This window comes from Vipera berus (genome assembly GCF_964194415.1).
Source record: "Vipera berus genome assembly, chromosome: 3".
Classification (NCBI taxonomy): domain Eukaryota; kingdom Metazoa; phylum Chordata; class Lepidosauria; order Squamata; family Viperidae; genus Vipera; species Vipera berus.
The window spans coordinates 153808284-153834242 of record NC_138204.1 but is presented as its reverse complement, the minus strand read 5'-3'; the positions used below and the strand labels follow the sequence as shown (position 1 = coordinate 153834242).

Below are 25959 nucleotides of genomic sequence, written 5' to 3'. Positions count from 1 at the left end.
AGGCTGTTTCTGTGCACAGAAGGGGATTCCTGCATTAGGCCTGAGAAACAAAGCTTGGATCCTGAAGGATCCACGCTTCCTTTCACCTGCCCAGTATACTGTTCCCCTGTCTCCTGAGCACTAATCTTTTTAGCCCTTAAAAACACTGCAATCTCCAGCTTTTTTATCTAGAGAGCCAACAAATGCAAACTTTCTGTAGCAGGAGACAGTCTCTTGGTCCACCTTTCAGAATGAGCCTGTTTGCTGGTTTGCAGCAAATGTCATTTTTCTGTAGTAGGAGAAAGGCTCCTCCTCCCCTTTCAGATTTTTACGTGTGCACCTCACCCCACCTTGTGCAACTAGATGGTGGGACAGTAGGCAGGTTCTTAACTAGAGCGTATTTTGGAGTAGGGGTTTCATTAGGCGAACACATAAAAATCAAACTAGGGCTTATTTTCAGGATAGGGCTTATTTTCGGGAAAACATGGTAAAACATATAAAGAACAGTTGCTGGAATTGGGTATGTCTAGTTTAATGAATAAAAGGACATAATAGCAGTGCTCCAATACCTATGGGTTTATCACAAAGATGGGGGAGTCAAGTTATTCTCCAAAGCACCTGAGGGGAGGACAAGAAGCAATGGATGGAAACAAATCAAGGAGAGAAGCAACCTAGAACTAAGGAGAAATTCCCTGACAGAACAATTAATAAGTGGAACAACTTGCCTCCAGAAGTTGTGAATGCTCCAATACTGAAAGTTTTAAAGAAGAGATTGGATAGCCATTTGTCTGAAATGGTATAGGGTTTCCTGCCTGAGCAGGGGGTTGGGCTTGAAGACCTCAAGGTTCCTTCCAACTGTTATTCTGTTCTGTTCTTATATGAAAAAAGTCATCCTGGTTCTGATTCTGGCAACTTCTTTTATGATTCATGAAGATTTTCCCATTTTCTCTATTTTACCCTGTTGAAGGATGTATTCTTAAAAACAAAATAAAATGCAACAGGCTGAAAAAATTGCTTATGGGGTAAACATGGAAAGCTATACTTGTGAGTCTTATTTAAGGCACTGAAGAAAATTAAGTGTCTATGGAGATTCTCAGTCATCCAAGTGATTGTCCCAAAGGTGGTTTTTCAAAAGACTTTCTTTAGAAAATCCAATTACCTTTTGAAAAAGCTCTTTTGGAAGGAAATCAACACATCTATACATTAGATGCCATTCATGTACTCTGGAATACAAAATTACAAAATAGATATAAGTACCGTTGTAAACAATAATCTTGGATTGTAGATTTCTTCCCGTGGATAAAATATCTCTTTACTAAGGTATTCATGGAAAAGAAAAGGCAATCAACATTAACTTTATAGAATATTTAAGATATTCCTTGCTGAGTAAGACTTCATAGAAAATAAGTTTCTTCTACCAAGTTTAGACATTAAAGGAAGATATATCCAGTATCTTAACATCAACAATGAATTTATGAAATTGTCTAGCTTTGGGAAAGCAAGTATCTGTCACAAAACACAAGAAACAGTAAGTGCTTTTGTTAAAAAAATGGTTTGCACAACAATATGTTTTCCTCAGTTTGGTTAATTTAATTTTTTTTAAGAGCCCAGACAAGAAGCACTTTCAGACTTAAAAGATTTCTTTCCTCTCACCTTTACAGTCCATAAAATCAGAATGGGTCCTTTCTGAGACATTTGCCAGTTCTCCATTGCTTCTGCAGGCTAAGATGCCACTTATTTGACTGTTGCCTAGTCTGTAGTTCTTCCTTCTATCTCCCAGATCATTCCCACATACCCTAAGAGTTACAAATATTCTTTGCTATTGAAATCCTTTGTCAGTTCTTAGCATGCTCTTTTCCCCATTACTTTGCTTATTTACTGTATATTGAGAACCCTCTGTAAAGGACCTACAACAACACTGAAGGAAATAAAAATTAAGTAACTTTAGGGCTAAGTTGGGGAGACATCGCCCTGGCTAAGGACTATGTCTGCAGTAATTAAGAGTTGACACTGACCTGATGAGACATTATCAAATCAAATCAATCAAAATATTAGTAATACAGATCTCAGGACAATTCAGTTTTATGCACAGAATTAAATAAGGTGAGAATTGTAATGTAAGCATCCCAGTACAATGAGATTCTGGCCAATAATTTATGTTTAACAATGATATGTGTAGAATTAATAAATTCTTCCTCCCCTCTGCTGTCTTCCCAAATCTGCTCTGGAGAATTGGGAACTCTCCATATTTGGGGATTGGGATAGGGGAGAAAAAGAAGGGGAATGTGCAATTGTACAAAGAATTTGAGTTTTTTGAGAATCATTTTTATATTTTTATTTATAATAAAATTTACAATCTATCTTTTCCAGGAAGGTTCCCAAAATATTAAAACCACATTTTTTCATTAAAAACAGCTAAACTGGTCATTCATAGTAAAACAGCAGCAAAAAGTATTAACTCAAATGCCCCATTGACATATGAGAAGCAATCAGAGAAAATAAAAATGTCTTTCATGCCAGAAGAATAGTATATTTGGCATGTAGATCAGATATATTCTATTAGGCATTCTGAGCTGATGGAGATCGCTAAGAAGGCCTGTTTTGGGCAAGCATGGCAACTAAATTTTTGACTTGGAACGTTAATGGACTAAATTCACCACAGAAGAGAAAGAAAGTTTTTCAATATTTAAAACAATTCAAGATAGATGTTATATGTTTGCAAGAAACGCATATTAGGGCTATGGACCAAAAGCTTTTATTGAACTCAAGACTGGGTACGCACTTTGTTGCCTCTGCAATGAATAAGAAAAATGGAGTGGTTGTTTATATTAAAAGTGCCATAACAGCGGACTTAATTGAAGCAGACAAGCATGGAAGATACGTACTGATAGACTTGTTGCTAGAAGGCAAAAAGACGCTTTTAGTTGGACTGTATGCCCCTAATCAACAACAACAACAGGCTGACTTTTTTAGTTTACTTCATACAAAGGTTACCCAGTTGGATTATAAATTTTTTATTTTTATGGGGGACTGGAATGGTGTTTTGGATGTACAGATGGATAAGGCTGGAGCTTTTAAGCGCATTCCAAGTCATGCTAGACTGCCTAAATCTTTTTTTGAAATGAAGGATGACTTGGAACTGCGAGATATTTGGCGTGAGAGACACTTGCAGGAAAAGGATTATACTTTTTATTCTGATAGACATCAATCTTTTTCGAGGATTGATTTTATTTTGGTGACTAATGACTTTTTTTTGAGGACTAAAAAGGTGAAGATTTGTGCAAGAACTATCTCTGATCATAGTCCAGTTTGGTTAGAGATTGATAAGGAGAAAAGAGACAGGCGCTCATGGCGCGTAAATGAGAATTTGTTTAGAAATCAGAGAAATGTGGAAGAATGCAAACAGCGGATGAAGGATTTTTTTGAAACTAATATGAACAAAGGTACCTCTATGGATATGGTGTGGGATGCTAGCAAGGCCTACATGAGAGGGGTGTTGATATATATGAATAATAAACATAGACGTGCTGTAGAAGTTAGGAGGAAAGAACTGGAGAATGAAATAAAGGAAAAAGAAAAGGCTTTGATTTTGAACTCAGAGGATGTGAAGACTAAGGAGGCTATTAAATTGTTAAGAGGACAATTTGATAAATTAATGGCTGACCAAGTGGCAACCAATCTGCGGTTTGCCAGGCATAATACTTTTTGCAACGCTAATAAACCAGGTAGATGGTTAGCTTATAGATTGAGGAAAAAACAAAGGACTTTTAATATAGACAAGATTGAGCATAAAGGAAGGGTTGTGTTTCAACAGGACCTTATCAAGGACGCTTTTGTGGATTTTTATTCTAAATTATATGCTAAGGAGAAAATTAATGAAAAAGACATTGATATATATTTGGAGAATGCTAGCATCCCGGTTCTTACGCAAGTACAAAAAGAAGGGATTAATCAATTGATTACAGAAGAAGAAATTTTTACAGCAATTAAAGAATTGAAGGTGGATAAAGCACCAGGTACGGATGGTTTGACTGCGGCCTATTATAAAAATCTACAAATAGAGATGATAAAACCGTTAAAGGAACTGTTCCAGACAATCCAGAGGGGGGGAAAGGTGCCACCGTCTTGGAGAACAGCTTTTATTTCCTTGATTCCGAAGGAAGACCAAGATGCTACTCAAGTTAAAAATTACAGACCGATATCGCTTTTAAATACAGATTACAAGATATTTGCTAAGGTTTTGGCTAATAGACTGATGAGGGTTCTGCAACAGGTGATTCATGGGGACCAAACGGGGTTTATTAGTGGTAGGCAAATGAAAAATAATGTGAGGCATATAGTTGATGTGTTAGAGTTTTTGGAAAGGAACAACCAGATCTCTGCGGCGCTAATTTTCTTAGATGCTGAAAAAGCTTTTGATCAATTGAATTGGCAATTTTTGTTGAAAGTTTTAGACAAAATGGATTTTGGGGAAAATTTTTTGCAACCGATTAGGGCATTATATCAAAAACAAACTGCCCGAATTATAGTTAATAATAGCTTGACAGAAGCATGTAATATTGAGAAGGGCACAAGGCAAGGGTGTCCGTTATCGCCCTTGTTATTTGTGTTAACATTAGAGATATTATTGGTTAAAATACGGAATTCGGAAAAAATTAAGGGGATACAAATTAGAGATCAGGATTATAGATTGAGAGCATTCGCAGATGATCTGGTTGTTACAGTGACCCAGCCAGAGAACTCTGTTGTGGACCTGATGGAGATAATAACACAATATGGGAAGGTTTCTGGATTTAAAGTTAATACACAGAAAACCAAAATTTTGGTCAGAAATATGACAGTTTTGCAAAAGGCTCTTTTAGAAGGACTAACTGGATTTGAGATTGTTAAAAGGGTTAAATATTTGGGGGTGTTTTTGTCGCCCTCTAATACAAAGTTATATAAAAATAATTACGAAAAACTATGGGGGAAAATTCAAAAGGAATTGGAGAATTGGGAAAAATTGCAATTGTCTTTGTTGGGACGGATTGCAGCAGTGAAAATGAATGTCCTGCCTAAATTTTTATTTCTATTTCAAATGATACCGATTCTTAAGAAAGATTCTAATTTGGAGGAATGGCAGCGAGGTATCAATAAATTTGTGTGGGCAGGGAAAAAGCCACGAGTTAAACTTAAGATTATGCAGGATACTCGTGAGAGAGGTGGGCTTAAAATGCCCAATCTTAAACTATATTATGAAGCTGCTGCATTAGTAGGCATAAGTGATTGGATTAATTTGACACAAGAGAGATTATTAAATCTTGAGGGCCATGATTTGTTGTTTGGCTGGCATGCATATTTGTTGTATGACAAGAAGGTAGATAATGTGTTTAGAGTGCATATTTTAAGACAGGCATTGCTGATAGTTTGGAAGAAGTACAGACATAAGTTAGATTGCAAGATACCACTGTGGGCAATTCCAAAACATGCAATAGAAAATATACATGCTGGTTTCAAACATGATGTGACTACGTACAAGGAGATCCTAAGTTTGGAAAGAAATGTCTGGTGTTTGAAATCATATAGCCTCTTGCGAGAAGGGAAGGTTGTTCAAAACTGGTTTCAATATACTCAGTTACGGGCCAGGTGGAAAGAAGATCAGAAAAATGGTTTTACAATGACTGATGAAAATTTGATAAAGCAAATTAGAAACCAGGGACCAGCACATATTAAACGGATATATCTTGCGTTGATAGAGATTGATTCAGAAACAGAACTTGTTAAGGATTGTATGATAAAATGGGCCCAAAACATCCAGGAAGTTATTACAATGGACACGTGGGAAAAGATTTGGGTGAGGAACATAAAATTTACACAAGCTCAAAATCTAAGAGAGAATTTTTACAAAATGTTTTATAGATGGCATTTAGATCCTAAAAAGCTCGCAAGTATGTATCCGAATTATCAGCCTAAATGTTGGAGGTGCGGTGATGAAGATGCAACATATTTTCATATATGGTGGACATGTAAAAAGGTTAAGGCCTTTTGGATAAAAGTTTGGTGGAACATGCAGAAGATTTTTAAACAGAGGATAAAGTTTTGTCCGCAACTTTTTTTGTTGGGAATAATTACAGATGCTACAGTTGTGGACACTAAGTTGATGTTGAATTTAATTACGGCAGCAAGACTCTTGATAGGTCAGTATTGGAAGAAAGAGGAATTGCCGTCTATAGAAGAGTGGACTTTAAAGGTTTCCGACCTGGCAGAGATGGCGAAGATTTCGGCCTATTTGAAAGATCACTCGCAAGAACGCTATATTATGGAATGGAGAAAATGGATTGAGTTTATCCAGAATAAGTATAGGGTTAAGAAGTTTTATGTAGCATTTGAATAAGTCTTCTTTCTTTTTTCTTCTTTTTTTCTTTTAGTTTTTTTTATATATATATTTAATATTACTAAGCTTTGTTTTATCCTATATAAGCTAGAGAGTGATGGATTTTAGAGTTTATAGTTGTTAGTATATGATTGTTTATGATTGGGTTTTTTTATATATACCTTGTATTTAGCTCTGGGAAGTCGGGGGGGGGAGGGGGGGAGGGGGGAGAGGTAGGGGGGAGGGTGAAGGGAGGGGGAGGGGGTTTTTTAAAGAAAAATTGTATGTTAAAACTTTTCAATAAAAAAAAATGTCTTTCATGCCAGAAGAATAGTATATTTGGCATGTAGATCAGATATATTCTATTAGGCATTCTGAGCTGATGGAGATCGCTAAGAAGGCCTGTTTTGGGCAAGCACCATTTTTAAATCTTATATGGGAAGGCACCTGGAGCAAGACCAGTAAAGATGAAGTATGGGTTGGGTTATATGGAAAGAAGTGCTCCTTAAGCTATTGGTGCCAAACTATGAAGAGTTTTATAACTAAATTAAGATTGGAAACAAAGTAGAAGTTAAAGAAGGTAGTGTAATATTGAAATAATATGATAACACCTAGGTACTGTTGCTGAAATATTAAAAAGTAACTGAAGTTTCTGGATTACTTTCAAAGATGGCATATATAAGTTATTGCTTTAAGTAAGAAATTTCCCAGGCCTGGGTTCTTGAGGGAAGGCTATCCAATTAAAGCTGTAGTTGGCTCTATGGCCTAAGAGAAGGGTAGGCAACCTTGGCTCTTTTATGACTCGTGGACTTCAACTCTGAGAATATTGCCTACCCCTGCCCTAAGCTCATCCAAGTGGTTCATACCACAGAGAACAATTAAGCTTCTAAAGACACAAATAGATCTAGGCAGGGCTTTTTTTGTCATAAAACGCTCAGAACGGAGTTCCGGCACCTTTTTTGGATGGAACCTTGTAGGGTAGGCTAGGCGGGTTGTATATCGTGTGAGTTCCGGCACCTTTTTCTTTTACAAAAAAAGCACTGGATCTAGGAGTACTTTCAAACTGTTAATACCTTCTTTTAGGGGAATAGCAGTCCAGACAAGAAAACCATCCTTACATGTGGTAATTCCATCAGTATTCTGATGATAATCCAGTATTTTATGTAGGTGGCAAAAACAAGACTGCAGAATAGATAAGTATGAAGAGTCTTTGAAGGATTATTTCAGAAAGATTATCTCCTCAATATGAATTTAACAAATCTCCTATCAAGATAAGATAAACTGAAAAGTTGTACGCTTGTTCTTGACCCATCTTTTCTTTTGACATCTTGGACAATGATAATGAAGATAGCCAAGAAGTCTAAAAAGTAAAATAAAATAAGGTAACAAAGTCTATACTATGTAGCTTGATTATGTAGCTTGATCCTAAGGTAAAGGTAAAGGTAAAGGTTCCCCCGCACATGCGTGCTAGTCGTTTCCGACTCTAGGGGCCGGTGCTCATCTCCGTTTCAAAGCCGAAGAGCCAGTGCTTGTCCGAGGATGTCTCCGTGGTCATGTGGCCGGCATGACTAGACGCCAAAGGCGCACGGAACGCTGTTACCTTCCCACCGTAGTGGTCCCTATTTATCTACTTGCATTTTTACGTGCTTTCGAACTGCTAGGTTGGCAGAAGCTGGGACGAGTAACAGGCGCTCACTCTGTTACGCGGCACTCGGGATTCGACCCGCCAAACTGCCGACCTTCTGATCGACAAGCTCAGCGTCCTAACCCACTGAGCCACCGCGTCCCTGGAAAGCTTGATCCTAAGCTCCTTCAAAATTGTTTTTCATTTTTGAATCATCTTCAGATGTCTACATTTTATTCAAAATTCCATCTCAGAATCCAAACTACAATATGTTTGAAATATTTTCTTTAAAGTATGGAACTGCACCTAAATGGACTAATTCCGCACCAGTGAAAATACTGTTTTGATTAAATGTAGGATGGAAAATAATAATATTCCATTTAATACTGCACCTGGATATACAGTATTCAATGCTCTATCTAAAAAAAGTATACTTTGAGAATGGCTCTTTTACAGTGGGCAGCTATAAGTCTAAATCAGGCGTGTCAAGCTCACCATGTCACGTGACGTGTCGTGACATATTGCGACTTTCCCCATTGCTGGAGCTGGGGTGGGTGTGGTTTTGTCATGATGCAACTGGCCCACGGGTCGGCAGTTTGACACCCCTGGTCTAAATAAAATTAATTATAATCATGACCGTTTTTGTAAATTTGTTTTATATTACATTCGACAAGTAGAAACAACGGTTTGAGTTTAGATGGAAAATGGAATTTTTTCATATTATGCAATTTGGGTTTATTTTAATTAATTATTGATTGTTCTTTGGATAAACCTTAAAAGTCCAAGAGCAAAATCATACAATTGCAATTTATTGAGCAGGTGATTTATTTACAACTGAGATTCTCCATGAAAGTGATTTGTGATGGTATTCTCTGCTTTCATCATCCGTCATATGGCAGAAAGTAAAAGTTGTCATCAGTTTTTCAACATGATTCGAAATAATCTTTTAAGTAAATTTAACATGGCATTACAATGGTTTTAGCCTTGCTCTTTGAGGGAAACTCAAAGGATTGCATACTCTGAATTGGGAAGAAGGGTCCAGTGGTTTTTTTTTTTTGTCATAAGGAAAACACAGCATCTTGACAAGGATGGATTTCATTGGTTGTTGGATATGAAGGGGGCTTTCAAAAATACACTGATGCAAATAAACCTTCCACAACATTCTATTAACATGAACAAGAGCACTGCTGCATGACCACGTGACAGGACCACATGGGATGACGTCACGCGTCACACCCTCAGTGATGACGTCACAACACAAAATCACGTTGCTCCTTTTCACTTTTTTTGGTTGAAAAAGTGCCAAAGTAAGAGAGGGAAAGTTGAGGTTACAGGTAGGCAAAGTGGGAGACACTCTGCAGGACTTCACAACGATCCCCCAAGGACACCCTTTTAACACTTATCTTTCCTCCAGGGTTGATGCTGATGGAATTAACCAATGGGAGGTGTGGAACAAGCGTCTCCTTATTGGTCCACTGACCGATATGCAAATGAGAGAAACGTCACTTCCTGGGACAAATCGAGCGCCATTTTCCCTTTCTGGCTCTGGAAGGAGGGAGGAGCAGCCGGAGGTGGGTGGATGGGAGCGGGGGGCTCAGTGGTGGTGCGGGAAGCCGAGTCCGATATTGCACGGCCGGCTGGGCGCTGCCAACGCAATGATGCTGCTCCGCCGCCGGTGCCCGTATTGTTGAGGTGCTGAGCGCGCGTTGCAGGTCGAGACGAGGAGGCGGAGACAGGCGGGGCGGCTGCTGACTGAGGGTCCGAGTCACCGGTCCGCCCAGGCAATAGCAGCTAGGCAGGAGGAGGAGGAGGAGGAAGAGGAGGAGGAAGAAGAAGAAGAGGAGCGGCGGCGGCGGCACCGGGCAAGGTTGCATCGCGTCCGCCCGCCTCAGGGAGTCACCATCGAGGAAGGAGCGGACAGGCAGCAGGCGCCCCCTGCAGCCGGGACAGGTAAGTGCAACCTCTGCAGATGTAGGCAGAAGCTTGACTCCGCGTCCTCTCTCTCTCTCCATCCGAGGCGCGAAGCCTTGTCACGCTTGGCGCCAAGGAAGAACCTCCTCGCGGGTCTCTCTTCGCGCACCTTCTCGAGGCTCGGCCAGCAGCCAGAGGCCGTGCCCAGGCTTGCTTGCTTGCTGTCTTCCCGGGTGCACGGAAAGGCGGTGATGGAGGGAAAGGAGGCCCCGCTTCGCAAAGGGATCTGCGCTCCGGTGCTGCTCCAGCCTCGGTTGCGAGTCGGGAGTTCGACCCGAACTCCTTTCGCTCACGGGGCGCCAGAATCGGCCTAAAGCTTTTGGATTGCTTGCTTTTTTTTCCCTTTTCCTTTTTTCCCCCTCAGGCGTGGGAAGCCCGCTGCCAGTATCGTTTCTGTGTAACTTAAAGGGATCTCGGGACGCCCAACTCTCCCGACATTTGAAATGGAGCTCCCAGTTTGGGAAAAGAAAACTTCTCACTCTTAATATTTCTACCTACCTGCAAGAGGAAACTAGGAAGCAGCTTCAGTGTTTTCGGTTCTAGGGATAGAATAAAATAACCTGCCTACGCTGTTCAAGTGCTGGTTACTTCTTCGTAATATTTTATTGTCTACCAGGATTAGTTTATGTTAGTTTTACACACACTCACACACACTCACACTATGTAAACGTGATAAACGGGGATCCGCCTTGCATACGATAGCTGTCTTCTTTACATTTCCATGCATGAATAGACAATCACATAGCTCCATTTCAGGTTACGTTTATGCAAAATTATCCAAGTTTTGGGGTTCAGAACCGACTGAATTTGAGGCAGTCAAAACATAATGTATTCTTCTATTTTGTAAACTTGCAAAATCTAGCTAACTTCCCAATCAAATAAGTCTCCCAAGCTGCATGGCCTCCAAACAACAACGTGATTGTGATGACTGGGGAGATAAGTGTTGTAGCCTCACCTACTCGGAGGGCAGCTTACTGGGGAAAAATCTAAGTGACATTTAAGCCATTCGGACAATTTCAACACATCAGATTAATAAACTGTGATGTCAGAGTAGATCATAAAGATTTCAAGATGTTCAAGAAAAGCCAGACAAACAGAAGGACAAAGGAAGAAAAAAGTTAGGTGGGAGCTGTTCCCAGGTTACCATGTATGAAAGGTGGTTCTGCAAGAAAGGCTTAATCTAGGGCAGGGGTAGGCAACCTTGGCTCTTTTATGACTCGTGGACTTCAACTTCCAGAATTCCTGAGCCAGCCATGCTGAGGGAAAAGAGAAGTTTCCAAGCTGAGCCATGCTGACTCAGGAATTCTGGGAGTTGAAGTCCATGAGTCATAAAAGAGCCGAGGTTGCCTACCCCTGATCTAGGGGTAAGTGACTGTTAAAAACATTGTAATGTCCTTATATATAAAATTAGGGTTTTAGCTCGCTTGGATTTAATTCAAACACCATAAGATCTTAAGTTCAGAAATGGGAAATTTGGATCCTTATTCCTATCTTAGTAGTTTCAAAATGAGGAAATTTTGAGCAGGGATATATGACAATGGGGAGGAAGGCCGTAGGAGTTGAAGGAGCTTAAGAACCTCTTATAGAATGGCAATAGCACTTATTATATATTGCTTCACAGTGCTTTATGGCCCTCTCAGAGCAGTTTACAGAGTCAGCATATTGTCCCCAACAGTCTGGGTCCTCATTTTACTGACCTTGGAAGGATGGAAGGCTGAGTCAACCTTGAGCGGTTGAGAACTGAACTGCTGAAGCTGGCAGCAGAAGTAGCCCGCAGTACTGCATTCTAACCACTCAGCGAATGGTTAGAATGGTGAACCAAATATAATGACTTAGGATATGTGACAGATTTACGAGCTATCCTATGCTGTAAATCTTTGGTTTACAGTTTACAGAGTTATAGATGTGTTTCTGTTTCTGTCCAGAGTTGTTCTTTTAATTGATGATCTTCAATTTTGAGGAAAAGAATTGTGCAGGATGGTATTGTAAGAGGGGTTTGAAATTGACCTCTTTAGCTCTTTCTGCTGAAGGACTAAGCAACTCAAAATGGCTTATATCCTCGGTTTTTGGAACTAGCTAAAACAAGATAGGTACTCTCTGAATCTGCTTTCCCTTGTGTAGTTATAATTGAAATTATTTATTCTTTTAATATTTCACTTAGACCTTTACCAATGCCATAAATTAGGCACTGTGGCTAGAGGCAGCCTGTAGCCCTAGTGGAGGAAGTCTTGGCAGGTTAAGAATGACATAGAAACATGGAGTCAATTCATGCCTAAAAGATTGTCTAGGGATGGGCCCTGCCTGCCCTTTTCTTAAACATGCATTTTAGGCCTTCCACAACATTTTAATGATAAATGGCAGAATTGAATTTTGACAAATACACCACCACTCTTTATCCCAGTAAGGCATTCTTATTACTGTTTACTAGTCTCTTACATCAAATGGGAAGATTTTTATTTTTTTTACCATTTGTTTATGCAGTTTTTCAGCTATGTAATGTTTGAGGAGTTTCTTGCATGCCTAGCCCATTTCAACTCATCCAACAGCATTTCAATAGGATTTATAGATTAGGGCTTTAATTTGGTCATTACTTTGTGGATTTATTGGAATATTTAGAGTCATTGCTATGTTGCAAGGTCCAGTTTTGGTTGAGCTTTAGTCTTCTGACAGATGGCTTCTCATTATCATCAAGCATCTTCTAGTACAATCTACAATACATTGTATCCCTTTTATCTTCATTGTTGAAATGAAGATCAAATCTGTTAACAAAGTCAAAAATTTCAATATGGTTATACCTCCTTTTTCCACATGTCTGTAATTTTTAAATTACTGAGATGATTAAAGTATACAGGTAGCCCTCAAGGTACGACCACAATTGAGCCCAAAGTTTCTGTTTTTAAGTGAGATATTTGTTAAGTGAACTTTGATCCATTTTACAACATTTCTTGCCACAGTTCTTAAATGACTCACTAGCATTGATAAATTAATAACCTGGTTGTTAAGTGAATCTGGCTTCCCCATTGACTGCTTGTCAGAAGTTGCAAAAGATGATCACATGACTCCGGGACGCTGCAGCGGTCATAGGTATGAACCAGTTGCCAAGCATCTGAATTTTGATCATATAATCATGGGGATGCTTCGAAGATTTGTGACTGAGAAACAGTGATAAGTCACTTTTTTCAGTGCTGTTGTAACTTTGAACTGTCACTAAATGACCTGTTATAAGTCGAGGACTACCTGTACTGCAAAGATGACAAACTATCACAAGTATCCTCAAGTTGATCAGGTACAATAAATATGTCTTTGCCTGGAGCAACAGAAAACTTCAACATAGATTCATAAAACATGTTTACATCATAATGCATATAAGAGAATGGAACGAAGGAGATACCGATTCTAGATACTGTCTGCAAGCTGTTCCTTAATTCTTCCTGCTTATTTTTGCTACGTGCCTCTAGGGAAACAGATGTTTCACTGCAAATTTATAACGTTCACTGTTCCGTATATGTTTAAGTTCTTAATACCTATAAGCATCCCGAGTAATTAAAATCATGGATAGACTCAATTTTTACCAACCATAGTTACTAGCAATTTTTGGTGATTTTCATACCATTGAATTAGATAGACATACCACTATATCTGAGTTAGATATCGGGTGAAATATTGTCTGATATTCTCAGCAGTGGACAGTCATGTCCATAGGTATATTATACCTACGATATACAGAACTATCTTGGATATGACTGTCAGCTACTGAGTCCATATTAAATCCTCAGGTATGCCAACTCACTGATTTTCCAGATTGGTTTTCATGATAGGCTCCATTTCTAAACAGTGTTCATTTTTAAATCCCCTTGTTGATGTTTAAATTACAGCAGTACCTTCTTTCCAAGAAAGAAATTAGTCTTTTCTAATTTCAGTCATTTCAAACAAAATTGTGTATTCTTCATTTCTCAAATCTTAAATTGTTATGGAAGTTATACAGCTTCCTACCAAAGTTTATCGTTCCAGTTATATGTGAAATTATATTGAGAAATGTATCTCTGTTTTGTGTCTTTGTCTTTCAGGCAGTTTGACATGTTTCAAATTCCTGTGCAAAATCTTGATAATATAAGAAGATCTCGGAAGAAAGTGAAGGGTATTCTTGTGGATATTGGACTTGACAGCTGTCAGGAGTTACTTCAGGTAAAGAAGAAAACTTTTGAAAAATGGAAGGCCTTTTATGATTGCATACATAACATTTCTGAAATGATTTCATGAGACCCAAAACGTGGAAAATGTTTTAAAGTAAGTTTTTGTCCTGGAAAAACTAAAAGTAGGGTCCTATACTTCAAAAGATAGCATTGTCAAATTTTGTAATACTGTGACACTGTAAAATAATAAATGAGTGTACAAGCTGCCCATGAATAAAATTAGTAATTTCATTGAAATTAGGATAGGTCAAAAATATATTATTAACTTTTAATGATTAAATTTTAATCTATATATCAAAACTTTTTATCAAAAGTTAAAGCCATGCTTTCATGGGAAAAGTAACATTTATACAGTTCCTTTTGCTTTTATATAAAGGGTTACTTTTATATAAGAGGGTTACTTTTATATAGTTCCGGAAATATGGACAGGCACTTTTATTCACCAAAATCGGGGAGAAAGGGTGTTTCCTTGGCTGTAATAGGTTCTTAAACTGTTCTTTAAATGCTACAGTTTGCACTGGGATGCTTTAAATTGTTTTTGGTGTCTTTCTAATGAATGAATTAATCCACATTGAGACAGGCTCTTTCCCTTCCCCTGTTATTCTTCCTGGTCAGGTGGTCAGAGTTTGGCATAGAAGTATTGTTCCCTCTGGTCATGACTACGCTTCCTTTTGAAACACAAAGAATGCTTAGATTTTATATAGAGCTCTGGAACTGTTTGCTTTGCATAAGTTTCCCCCCCCCCCAAACTTATAATTCAGTAGTGAAGTCCTAGTAAATTATTTTCAAGACAGAATCCTCTCTTACAAACTGGGCTTGTATGGTATTGTTTCTATCCCTGGAAGAAAATTGCCATTCTGTTGCATGGCAAAGATTTGTCTATGTTACCGTTTCGAGTTGTGAAGCAATAGGTATATCATGAGATGCGCTGGACTCTAATTAAAGCTTTGGCTAGAGTCATATCATCCTTTAGACAAGTCTGTCAAATGCGGGAAAATCAGCAGTCCAGGCAATTCAAACGAACATAAAAATTTATTGCACGTTTATGCTCTCCACAAAAATATCAACTACCAACAGTCAAAGCCAATTGGTGGTTGTTAAGAGTCAATGGAATTCAAGATGGGCTGGACGAAGGGACTTGAGACTGATGACTCGTTTGACTCCTTCTCTGGGCTCAGTCTGGTGATCTACAAATCTGGTTTAGTCTGGTAAATTTTATTCAGTAGGCAACAGTGAATATTTATGTATCTGATATTTAGGATCTGCTTGCTTTATGGGTTGCAGTAGTCACAACCATTTTCTTGGTTCAGTCTCTATCCTGTTTCACTCATCAGTCTTACTCTTGCTACATTTTAGCAGCAGTATTTTGATAATATATATTATCAACAGATATATTGATAATATATATGCCTGCCCATTCCAAAGCTTCAGATGTTAAACATCATATTTCATGTTTTCCTTTCTTTACTGGTTCATTTATTTGGTGGAGGCTTGAAATGTTGTCAATCTCTTGTCTAAGCATGAGGAGAAGCTATGCTACTGAGTTGTCTTTCATTCCATATTTTTATTACATTGGAGGAAGAAATTACTTTCTATGAAATAATGATAAAGACAGTACTGGCAGATATTAATGGCAGTGATTTGTAGTGAATTGTTAAGAGGAAAATGAGAGAGGGAGAGGACTAACATGGATATATGCCACAAAATCAGTACTGTATCATTATAAGGAAGCATTGACTGCATAATTTAATTTCAGTGGAAAAATTAGTGAATGAGATAGAAATTCTACAAGAAACCACTAAAACCAAAAAAATAGAGAAAGAGTAAAAATTCTGATCCTGATGATGACATCCTACCAGTAGAATTCATAATAAAGAAAAGCTACAAAATTTGTGGTTAAAGACACCTTCCTTAATTTTGAGTTTTCATCCATACTGTCAGAATCCATTTATATCACATTTCATAAATGTATAGGTAGAACAATGTGCTTATTCTGGGGATTCTGCCATCTCTCCAAAGGGGGGGGGAGGATAGACTTTAGGCATTTTCAAACAACAGGGAACATTTGAACTAGGGGAGGGAGGGGGAGAGACAGATCTGGATTGCATCTTCATTTACTACAAAAGGAAGCAATAACCATAAAACCAAGGAGAGTTCCCTTTCCCATGGAAGGGCCTGACATCTGACCAAATGGATGAGGGGAGGGGCTGAAATGGGAATGCTTTATATAGGATTGAAATGTAACTTTGTTAGATTCCGTCTTGTATTGCCACAATCGATTCCATCCTAGTAAACATTTTCCTTTTGGACTAAACTTGCATCCAAGAGTTCTTATTTCCTAAGATGTGGATTGAGGTGGGTCCTGACACATACCTTCAAGTTGGTATGAAGATACCCTACTAAGGCTGGATATAGGTAGTCTGGCATGAGAGGAGTTTTTTACTTTTATGCTGGCATCAGAACTTTTTTGTGGACAATCTAGGAAATGGAAGGGAATCTTGAGGTGTGTAGTGGAGAATTCATTTTTCAAACACTGCTTCTGGAGAAGTTCTGGATACTCACTTTGTCTTATTGTATTCTTTTAAAAAGTTGTAGTCTTGGGCAGAAATTTTTTAAAATGGTCTGCGGTTAACCTCTATTTGCATGGCAGGACTTTTCTTTCTTAGGAGATGTTTTCTCTCTTTGGAGGTGCAGGAGAACATATTCCTCACTTTCCAAGATGGAAACAGGGAGGGGATCTGCCAGTCCCTAATTGAGGTAGAACAGGGATGGTAAAAAGGAAGATAGGAGTGGGGAACGCCATGGATTCAAAGCATGAGGAACTTCTTCTTTTAGAGGATCACATGACAAAATAACTCTATCTCCCACATAGCTTCTAATTGGAAATTTAGTACTGAACGGAGCAGGAGGCAGGTTGGGAACATGGCTGAGCATGAGTATGAAGTGTGTTGATTTTGAAAACTTGCTGGGCTTGTCCTACTACTGTAGGCTTGGGACTTTGATGAAGAACACAGCTAGTTAATAGAATAAATCAAGTTTACAGGTTTTTTTTTACTGTAGTCTTGTTCTGGGGTATGTATGGTTTTTTTCTTATTGTTTCTTGACTTTGAGAAGTTGGTGGATTTCTGTTAGCATTGTCTCCTGTATTTGCTTGCTTCCTTAAGGTAGTGTTTTTCATTCATGATCATTAGATCAAGTGATCTCAGACTTAACATTTTTATCCGACAATGTGGGACAAGTCATTCTTCAATCAGACATCTTATTGAAGAAGGCTTTTATAGTTCACTTCAACCAGAGCATCGACTTTGTCTTACTTTTCGATTCATCAGGATCAATAAAGCTTATTTTGTTTGCTTTATGTTTATAAAGCAGTTTCTTTTATTTAGGCTGCTTAGCTCCATTTCTTAACAAAGATAGTTGAATAGTTCAACCAGCTTTGTCTCAGCTTTGGATTGCTATATTATTACATGGGGCCTTTTTGGGTAGGCGCTAGGTCAGACCTGGGCATTTTACAGCCCACAGGCCACATTAAACTTTTTGACTGTGCCTGGTAGTCTCTCTCTCTCTCTCTCTCTCTCTCTCTCTCTCTCTCTCTCTCTCTCTCTCTCTCTCTCTCTCTCTCTCTCTCTCTCTCTCTCTCTCTCTCTCTCTCTCTCTGTGTCTGTGTGTGTGTGTGTGTGTGTGACAGTGGAGGCAATAGTCCCAGTTTCTCATGTGGCTCCACGGGAAGCCAATCTGTTCTCTAGGTTTTGCTGTCTCTGTCTTTCTCAATAGACTCTGCATCCAAAATATTTAACTAATCCCTTGATTTTTGTACACTGGATTTTTGGGCTTGAGCAGATGCTATTTTTGAGTGGCTATGTTTCCCATAACATCTACTTCTGCTTCATTGACTATGCTAAAGCATTTGATCTTGTGGATCACAACAAATTGTGGCAAGTTCTTAAAGAGATGGGAGTACCAGACCATTTGTCTCTTGAGAAACCTATATGCAAGTCAAGAAGCAACAGTGAGAACTGGACAAGGAACCACTGATTGGTTCAAAATTTTGAAAGGAGTCCGGCAAGGCTGTATACTGTCACTCTGCCTGTTTGACTTTTGTTCATGGGAAGCCAGTAGGGAACTTTGAAAATTACAATCAGGGGAACTGTGTGATGGCTGGAATTCTGACTATTCATTCAGTGTTTTCACATGTTTGAACAGTTATTGAGTGAGTGGTTGTTAAATGAGGAGTACTTGTTTGGGTCTTTTAAGGAAAAAATACATACTTTTTTTTAAAAAACCACCTTTTTAACCTAAATTTATCTATTTTGTCTAGTTTTCTTGATTTAATTTAATTTAGACTTCTACCTAGACAACTGAATAAATATTATTTTGGATTTCAATAGTTTTATGTGGCTTAAACATATTTTAATATTGCAGTTATAATGTGTGTATGAATACAGATTAGGCAAACGCACCTATGTAAATGTCTTAAAGTATAGTGGTTTATATCTTTAAATCAAGGCAAATCACATAAATTTTATAAGGTACCTCAGTTTCGTAAAGAAATCTTTTCGAGATAACTAAAACACCAAATCAGTTGTATACATAAGTATAGATATTTAAAACTCTGAAGAGATCTGTTTTTGTTATTTTTATATTGCATTTATGTCCTGATTTTCCTGTACAAGCTCACAGTATTATATGTGATTTCTCCTTTGCTAATATGATTCTTACAACAACCCTGTGGGATAGTATTTGAAATAGCTAGATGTCATGCATTTTAGCTGAAGAAAATATATTCCATGCTTAATATCATTATATATTTCTAATGTGGATGAGAAATCTTAAAACTTGAATGCATGGTTCAATTAATACTTTATTAAGTTTAGTTTTACTGTACACTTAGAATTGATAACAGGAAAAAGTACATTGAATTCATGGAAGCATGTGCCTCTTGGAGTAACATTCCCCCAGAGATATATAGTATGATTCCCTGTCTTCAAGTGTTTTTGAATTCCCTACAGACCAAGTTTTGTTCCCAGTATTGGGGGGTAGGGTATTTTGGAGCACTTGTCAAATCTCTTGTGAATGTTGTTGATGTGGTTTTTGTCTGGACATTCATATTTTATAAGTCATATATTTTGTTTATTTTTATTTATTTATATTTTGTGTTTCTAATCAGCCCATCTCCCTTAAATTTTAAATATTGTAAGCTGCTCTGAATCCTTTTGAAGTTAGGTGGCCTCAAAACCCAAGAAATTTGATTGAATTAAGCAGTGGATGGGAGAAAATTTTGCTGTTGCATCATGGAGTGCCCTGCCATCTTGATTTCAAAAGGAGAAAGAAAAACAGGGCAAGGTGAGAATTTTCCTCAATAGGGAAAATTCACCCAGTGACTTCCAGACTTTCTTCCTGCTCCATCGCTGAGCCAGAAATTTCGCTACTGAAGACCTTCAGCATTGTGAGAATGTGAAGTGCTGAGCTTAGATTGGCACAAACCAGATAAAATTCCTGATTTCAAATGAGTGGGCCTACTTTGGCCAAAAGTCATTTTGAAAATCATTTAGAAAGATGAAAGCAGTTATGGTTGGGGTGGTAATGCCAATTAAGTGGAATTGTCTTTTTTTTAAAAAAAATAAAATAACGGTCATACGTTATGCTTTCTGGTAACTGGTTTGCTTGGGCTAGAGGATTTGAAAAAAATGTTTGGGGTATTACACCTAGCTTTGGAATCCCAGTCTAATTTTAAATTAACGGTATTAAGTAACATTTTACTTTAGTTATGGGCTATTTTCTTACCACCTTGCTTTTTTCTTAGACTCTGAAAAGTTTTGATCCAGGAGAAAAATATTTCTCTAGTACTTCATGGAATGATGTATCTCATTGGGATAGTGTTACTAAAAGAAAGGTATGTAATATAGTTATCATCATTTTCAGATTTAAATGGATTCAGATGTTCGATAACGGGAAGATGTTCTGAAAATAGAATAAAAATGTTGATTGTTCTGCAGTTTTTCAGTTGCCTTATTTCTTTTTTATACTTTTCTTAAATTGTCAGAATTGCATACAGAATAATTGGTTGCTTTTTCAGCATTTTGAAATCAAGTTATTACAGCTGTTATTCTGCTTTAAATTTTTGTCTTAATTTGATGGACCAAAGATTTCCATTGATATATTCCTTTAATTTTCTTTTAACCATAGATGGTAATAGAAATTTGACATTTGTTTTGGTAATACTTGTGTAACCTGTATGACATAGAAGAGCATTGTTTCTTCCCTTTTTTCGCTCATTTATTTCTCTTGGATTACGCTGGAGTCCACTCTGCTGGTATTATAGTAATTTTACTGATTCTTAACAACAGCAGCAAAAAGTTTAGATTTCATCTGCCTTGGTCCTCATACTATTTGTATTATATTAATATTGTTTAAAACAGAGAAGAAAACTAGATAATTATAATCTCCTGAAGAAGAGTTCATATCCAGTTAACAAGACTGTGATGTGGTTTTTTTTTGGTACTGCTGCATTAACCAGTTGATACATATATTATTTGGGAATTCTACAAATGATGCTCTTTTTTCTTGTTTTTCAGAGATATAGAACAAATCCATATTGCTGCAGCTTATGCAAATTTTCCTCAAAATTTCTTAATTCTTTCAAAAACCACCTGACCCGCTACCATGAAGATGAAATGGATCAAGAGTTAGTTGTTCCTTGTCCAGAATGTTCATTTGCTTCACATTCTAAGACAGTAGGAAAACATCTCCGAATGTTTCACTCCAAGAAGAAAATACAAAACTATAATGTGAGCGGTGGTATGAGACAATTCCGGAATGATGCAGTAAACTTTGTATGCCAGAAATGTCAATTTAGCGATATGTTGTACTACAATACAAAGAAACATGTGTTGGTAAGCCATTTTCAAAATCTAATAAGCACATATTTTGAGGAGAGGCCTGATGAGACTGAAGAGAACTTTACTGATCACTACTGTAAAAAGTGTAATGCTTTTGCAAATAGCCGGGATTCTTTAATATATCATGTCTTAACATCTGAAGTACATAAAGATCTAGAGAACATATTGGGGCGTGTAATTTCAGTTCAGCCTATAAAAACAGGACCAACCAAGTCACTGCAGATTGTCAATATTGCTCCCAAGCCATCAGCAATTGGTACAGTTTCACAACTGATTCCTACCTCGGTAGGATCAAATTCTACATCACGTTTTCAACTTTCACTTCCATCAGTTAATCAGAATCAAAATACAGTGTCAACGAAAGCAGTTCATAACGTGGTTGCACCTTTGAGCAGCGCTAATAGTATGACAGCTTCGACTTCTGCCAACCGGTTACATATTGCCTTTCTTTCTGGTCCTCGCCCAGAAAATCAGAATAGTGTTGGTCTTCAGCCTGCAGTTTCCCAACCAGTCTTTGTTTCTCGTTTCCCCGTAAAAGAGCCAGTAAGACCCGGAGTTTTTTGCCTAAATCAGCCCACAGGAAACACAAGCAGAGCTGCTCCTCCAGGAGTCATTTCCTACACTCGGCCTATCAGACCTACTCTCCTTCCTGTAGGTAATCAATCAGTCAGAACTAGCAGCAATCCAATTATGCCAGGGCCTGGTCCCGTTCCAGTTAACAGGCCTTCATCGCCGGAGATCCTTGCTGTAAATCGGCCTATGGGGAGTGGATCTGGAATTCTTCCAGTTCCCCAAACAATTACATCGAGAGTTCTTCAGTTTAACCAGCCAGTCACACCAGGGGTTCTTCCTGTAAACCAGTCTGCTGCTGGACCTGGGATTGTACAGTTTAATCAGCCGGTTACACCAGACGTTCTTCCAGTAAATCAGTCTGTTAGACCTGGAATGTCTCAGAATGCTACTTTACTTACCACTGGACCTATGCTTAGACAGTTAATTCCAACTGGCAAACAAGTTAATGGAATACCTACATACACTCTTGCACCAGTTTCTGTGACTTTGCCTGGGACACCAGGGGGTGGGGTGGCAACTGTTCCACCACCTCAGGTGCCTGTTCAGTTGATGCCATCTGGCCCAGTTGCCCAGCCGTCTCAGGGTCCTGCTACTGTGCCCTCTTCTGTTGCAGTAAGTTCTTCTACAAACCCTCAGACCAAGACTTCTCCAACCAGCTCTGCAATGAATCTAGTTCTTAAACAAGCTAAGCAGTGGAAGACTTGCCCTGTTTGTAGCGAGCTTTTCCCATCAAATGTCTATCAAGTCCACATGCAAGTGGCCCACAAATGTAGTACATCGAAGACGGAGATTACTCGTGAAATAGACAAAGTTGCGGCCTGTGCGCCTTTTCTGAGGTGGTTAAAAGATAAGACCATGCGATGTTTTTCTTGTAAATGCTTTCTAACTCAGGCAGAGCTGGTAAAACATATTTTTATCCATGGGTTAACTTGCCTCTTCTGCACCAGTATTTTCCATGATTTAAAATGCCTTGTGGCTCACACACGAACTGTGCATAATGGAAAGAAGAAACTGCACTCAGATTATGATGATAAAGGGTTTCAGCTTCTGAGTGATTCTGAAGATCATCTAGTATTCCCTCATTTTGACTACAGTATAACTTCGAAAGAACTTTGTGAAAGAGAAGTGCACCTCGCTGTACTTGCTGGTGTAAATTCAAGGACACTTATTCCTTTGTATATCAAACTGCAACAAGAGGATGCTGAAATGAGCAGAGAAAACAAGAAAGTTTCTACTTGCCCTTTTTGTTATGGTATTTTCACTAGCACAGATGCTTATGAAATCCACTTGAAAGAGCGGCACCACATCATGCCAACTGTGCATGCCATTTTGAAGTCTCCTGCTTTTAAATGTATTCACTGCTGTGGGGTGTACACTGGCAACATGAGTCTAACAGCTATAGCTGTGCATTTGCTTCGATGCCAGAGTGCTCCTAAAGATAACACGGCAGCTATGAAGATGCAGGTTGACCTTGATGAGAAGCAGGATCTACCACTTGTGAACGGGGAGAACCATGACGATGCTTCTCTTTCAGCCAAGAGGAAACGGTCTGATCATCTTTATGCTGCTTCAGAAGACCAAAGTGATGAGGATCCACCGTTCTTTATTATAAATAATGGTTCAGCCCAAATTCCAGCAAATGAGGTGAATTGTGTGCCTTCCAAACGACAAAAGTCTGATCCTAAAACTGAAATCAAGGGAGAGTCTTCAGTTGAAGATCTTCATGTGTTGGTGTTAAATCCAAAGCCATTCCAACACAGCTCAAATGAAGTCCAAAAAAGGTTTCTTGCAGATTATTTTCACAAGAAGCCATATCCCACTAAAAAAGAACTAGAATTGCTGTCATCTAGTCTGTGTGCATGGAAAGTGGATGTTGCATCATTTTTTGGGAGAAAGAGATACTTCTGCCTAAAGGCAATAAAAAACTTTAAGCCATCTGTGCTTTTGGGCTTTAATATGTCAGAACTTAAAAATGTAAAACACAGTTTAAATTTAAATTGTGAATTGGAGGATGTATAATTTTTTTTAAAAAGAAATAGTTCTGATATCAGGCAACCAAGATTGCATATTACATCAGAAACTTCCACTTACTTATTTTTTTTATAATATTACTGTTCTTTGGCTACATTTGCATACAGTAGTAAGTTAGAATTAAAAAAAAAGATTTATCATTCACAAGCAGTTTGTACTTTGCCTGATCAGCCCTTAGTTCTTTCCATCACTAACACAGACTATAATAAGAAATCAGCAGGAAGAAAAGGCTTAAGGTCAAAATTAGATTCAAATTTAGACCTGGCTTTTGGCTCCCAAATGAGCTGACTTGGATGCCTATTTTGAATTCTGGTTCATTAGATGTATAACATTCATGAACCTTAGTTTTGACCTAATTTGAAGGTTTTTTGCTTTTAGGTAAGCACAGGTTACTGTAGTTCTCTGACTGGTGGACGGTACCAAGGCTGAGTCCAGAGTAATGGGCTGCTCCGGAATGATAAACTAGATTTTTTAGAATCATAGCTCACTATTTTGTGTGAACACAAACAGTGCAGTGGGGGTGTATTTCAGAATACCTGAAGTTCTAGTTCCTTTTGTTCTGTTTTGTTCCCTTGCTTATGATGTAGTTTTGTCCATGGGATTTTATACAATTGTGTAACAAATTTCTAGTTTTTTTCTTAAAAGAAAATACCAATTGTTTCTAAAAAATAAAGTGTATAGTTTTGGTAAAATATCAAAATTGGTTAGACGGTTATCACAGTGTAAAAGAATCATCCCTCCGTTCAAAATTAAGATGCTTGGCTTTTAATATGACCTTACCACCTTCAAAAATACTCAAATTGTCAGTGTACAGCAGTACACTGTATAGCAGTACAATGCAAAAATACGGATAATAATATTAAAACAACTTATTTGCTCCTGTAGATACAATGGTACACATGAGATAATTTCAAATGCTGTTTCTGAACTTCAGTAAGAAATACTGGATCTTTATAGATATGCCATTGTTTTTTGTAGCCTTCATTTCCAAGTACTGATTATGCATCTTGGATTAAATAAAGTTAGGAGCTGCCTGTTCAGTTAAGATGTATTTGTCTTCAACATATATCCCCCAGATATGCTACCATAATTCTTAATTATGCCATTATCGCTAGAGAATTCTGTGAAGTGAAGCTCATGTATTTGGAAGATGTCCAGGTTGGAGAAATTGATGTAGACTAAAATGGCTGTCTAGAGCTAATTTTACTTAATGCCATAGCTTGCTGTCAGCATTCTAGTTTGCATTTTATTCCAGAAAGGTACAGGTATTACATTCATGTCTGTTAATTCTTGTGCTGACAAATATTCAAGAGCAAAATTGGAAATAATTTCTTGACACTTTGCTATATTGCTGTAAAAATTGTCTTGGAATATGGGACTAATGGCAACTTATTCAGCAATCTAGTGTAGGAATATGTTACACTGTGACTGATACACAATCTCTTGGATTATGATAATGGCAGTATGTGAGAGAATGTTTGCATTTATAAACTTAGGGTTATTTTTCTTCAAATGCAGAGTGAAAACTATTCTGTCATAGTAGCCGATGGTTTGATACTACCTATAGATAATAATTTTGTCTAAAATTATTAAGCCTGGTAGACATTTTTAAACAATAGTAAGACTAAGCCTGTGGCAGTTTTATTACTACTTTTAAAATATTATGTTTGGGCATTGGATGATTGAACAGTTTCCAGATCCAGGTTAGTCTTTAGTTGCTAGATGATAACTAGCTATTAACGTGAACAGCATAACTTATTACTGCCCTATCAGAAAACATTTGGTGTGCAGACTTTATAGTGCATTTTAGTTATTAAAAATGTTTCTTATGGCAAGACTTGTTTTGATGAAACTGCATGTAAATAATTGCAATTTAAGCACTTGCATTGCAGGCTATTAGATTTCTATAAATGTCAGAGAATTGTAAGAGGGTTTACTGGTTTGGTTTCTGTTCTTTCATGAAGCCTTATATCAAGATAGAGATATTTAAATAGAATTTATTACTGAAAGGTAACTGAAAGGTCACACCTGTGCTAGCACTGATAATTAGGTAGCAGAAATGAAGGACTTGGAAGACCTGGCCACCTAAAGCAAGAATAGCTTTCCTGGCTCTTATTTCATCTTTCAGGGTTATTGAGAGAAATATTAGATTCTGAAGTGAAGAATAACATTGTCTAAACTTATACACTATGCACAAAATAAAAGGACTGCAGATAAAGGACTGCAAAGATAGAGTTACCTTCTCTGGAAGATGGTAGATTCCAAGATTAAACAGAGGGGAGTTTGAACTGCTATTTGGTCCAAATTCATACAGTATATAGTCTTATTTTTATAAAA

At 37.9% G+C, this 25959-nt stretch overlaps 1 protein-coding gene across 6 annotated transcripts; it reads left to right on the top strand.

The window, feature by feature from the left end:
* The first annotated feature begins 9474 nt into the window (after nt 1-9474).
* On the top strand, nt 9475-24316 carry ADNP2 (ADNP homeobox 2). Of its 6 annotated transcripts, none has more exons than XM_081325976.1 (5): nt 9475-9905; nt 13994-14111; nt 19343-19462; nt 19923-20012; nt 20695-24316. In XM_081325976.1, the coding sequence occupies exon 5, from the start codon at nt 20794-20796 to the stop codon at nt 23608-23610; it is 2817 nt and encodes a 938-aa protein (XP_081182102.1). In that variant the 5' UTR covers nt 9475-9905; nt 13994-14111; nt 19343-19462; nt 19923-20012; nt 20695-20793; the 3' UTR covers nt 23611-24316. The 6 variants fall into 6 exon arrangements, 5 of the variants coding, with proteins under 5 accessions (XP_081182102.1, XP_081182101.1, XP_081182099.1 ...); XM_081325975.1 differs by having other exon boundaries at nt 19339-19462; XM_081325973.1 differs by lacking the exon at nt 19343-19462.
* The last annotated feature ends 1643 nt before the right edge of the window (nt 24317-25959 follow it).

Coding starts and splice junctions, on each gene's coding strand:
- ADNP2 (XM_081325973.1), top strand. CDS start 14,004: ATGTTTCAAATTCCTGTGCAAAATCTTGATAATATAAGAAGATCTCGG. Junction 14,112..19,922: donor GCTGTCAGGAGTTACTTCAG/GTAAAGAAGAAA, acceptor CTTTTTTCTTAG/ACTCTGAAAAGTTTTGATCC. Junction 20,013..20,694: donor ATAGTGTTACTAAAAGAAAG/GTATGTAATATA, acceptor CTTGTTTTTCAG/AGATATAGAACAAATCCATA.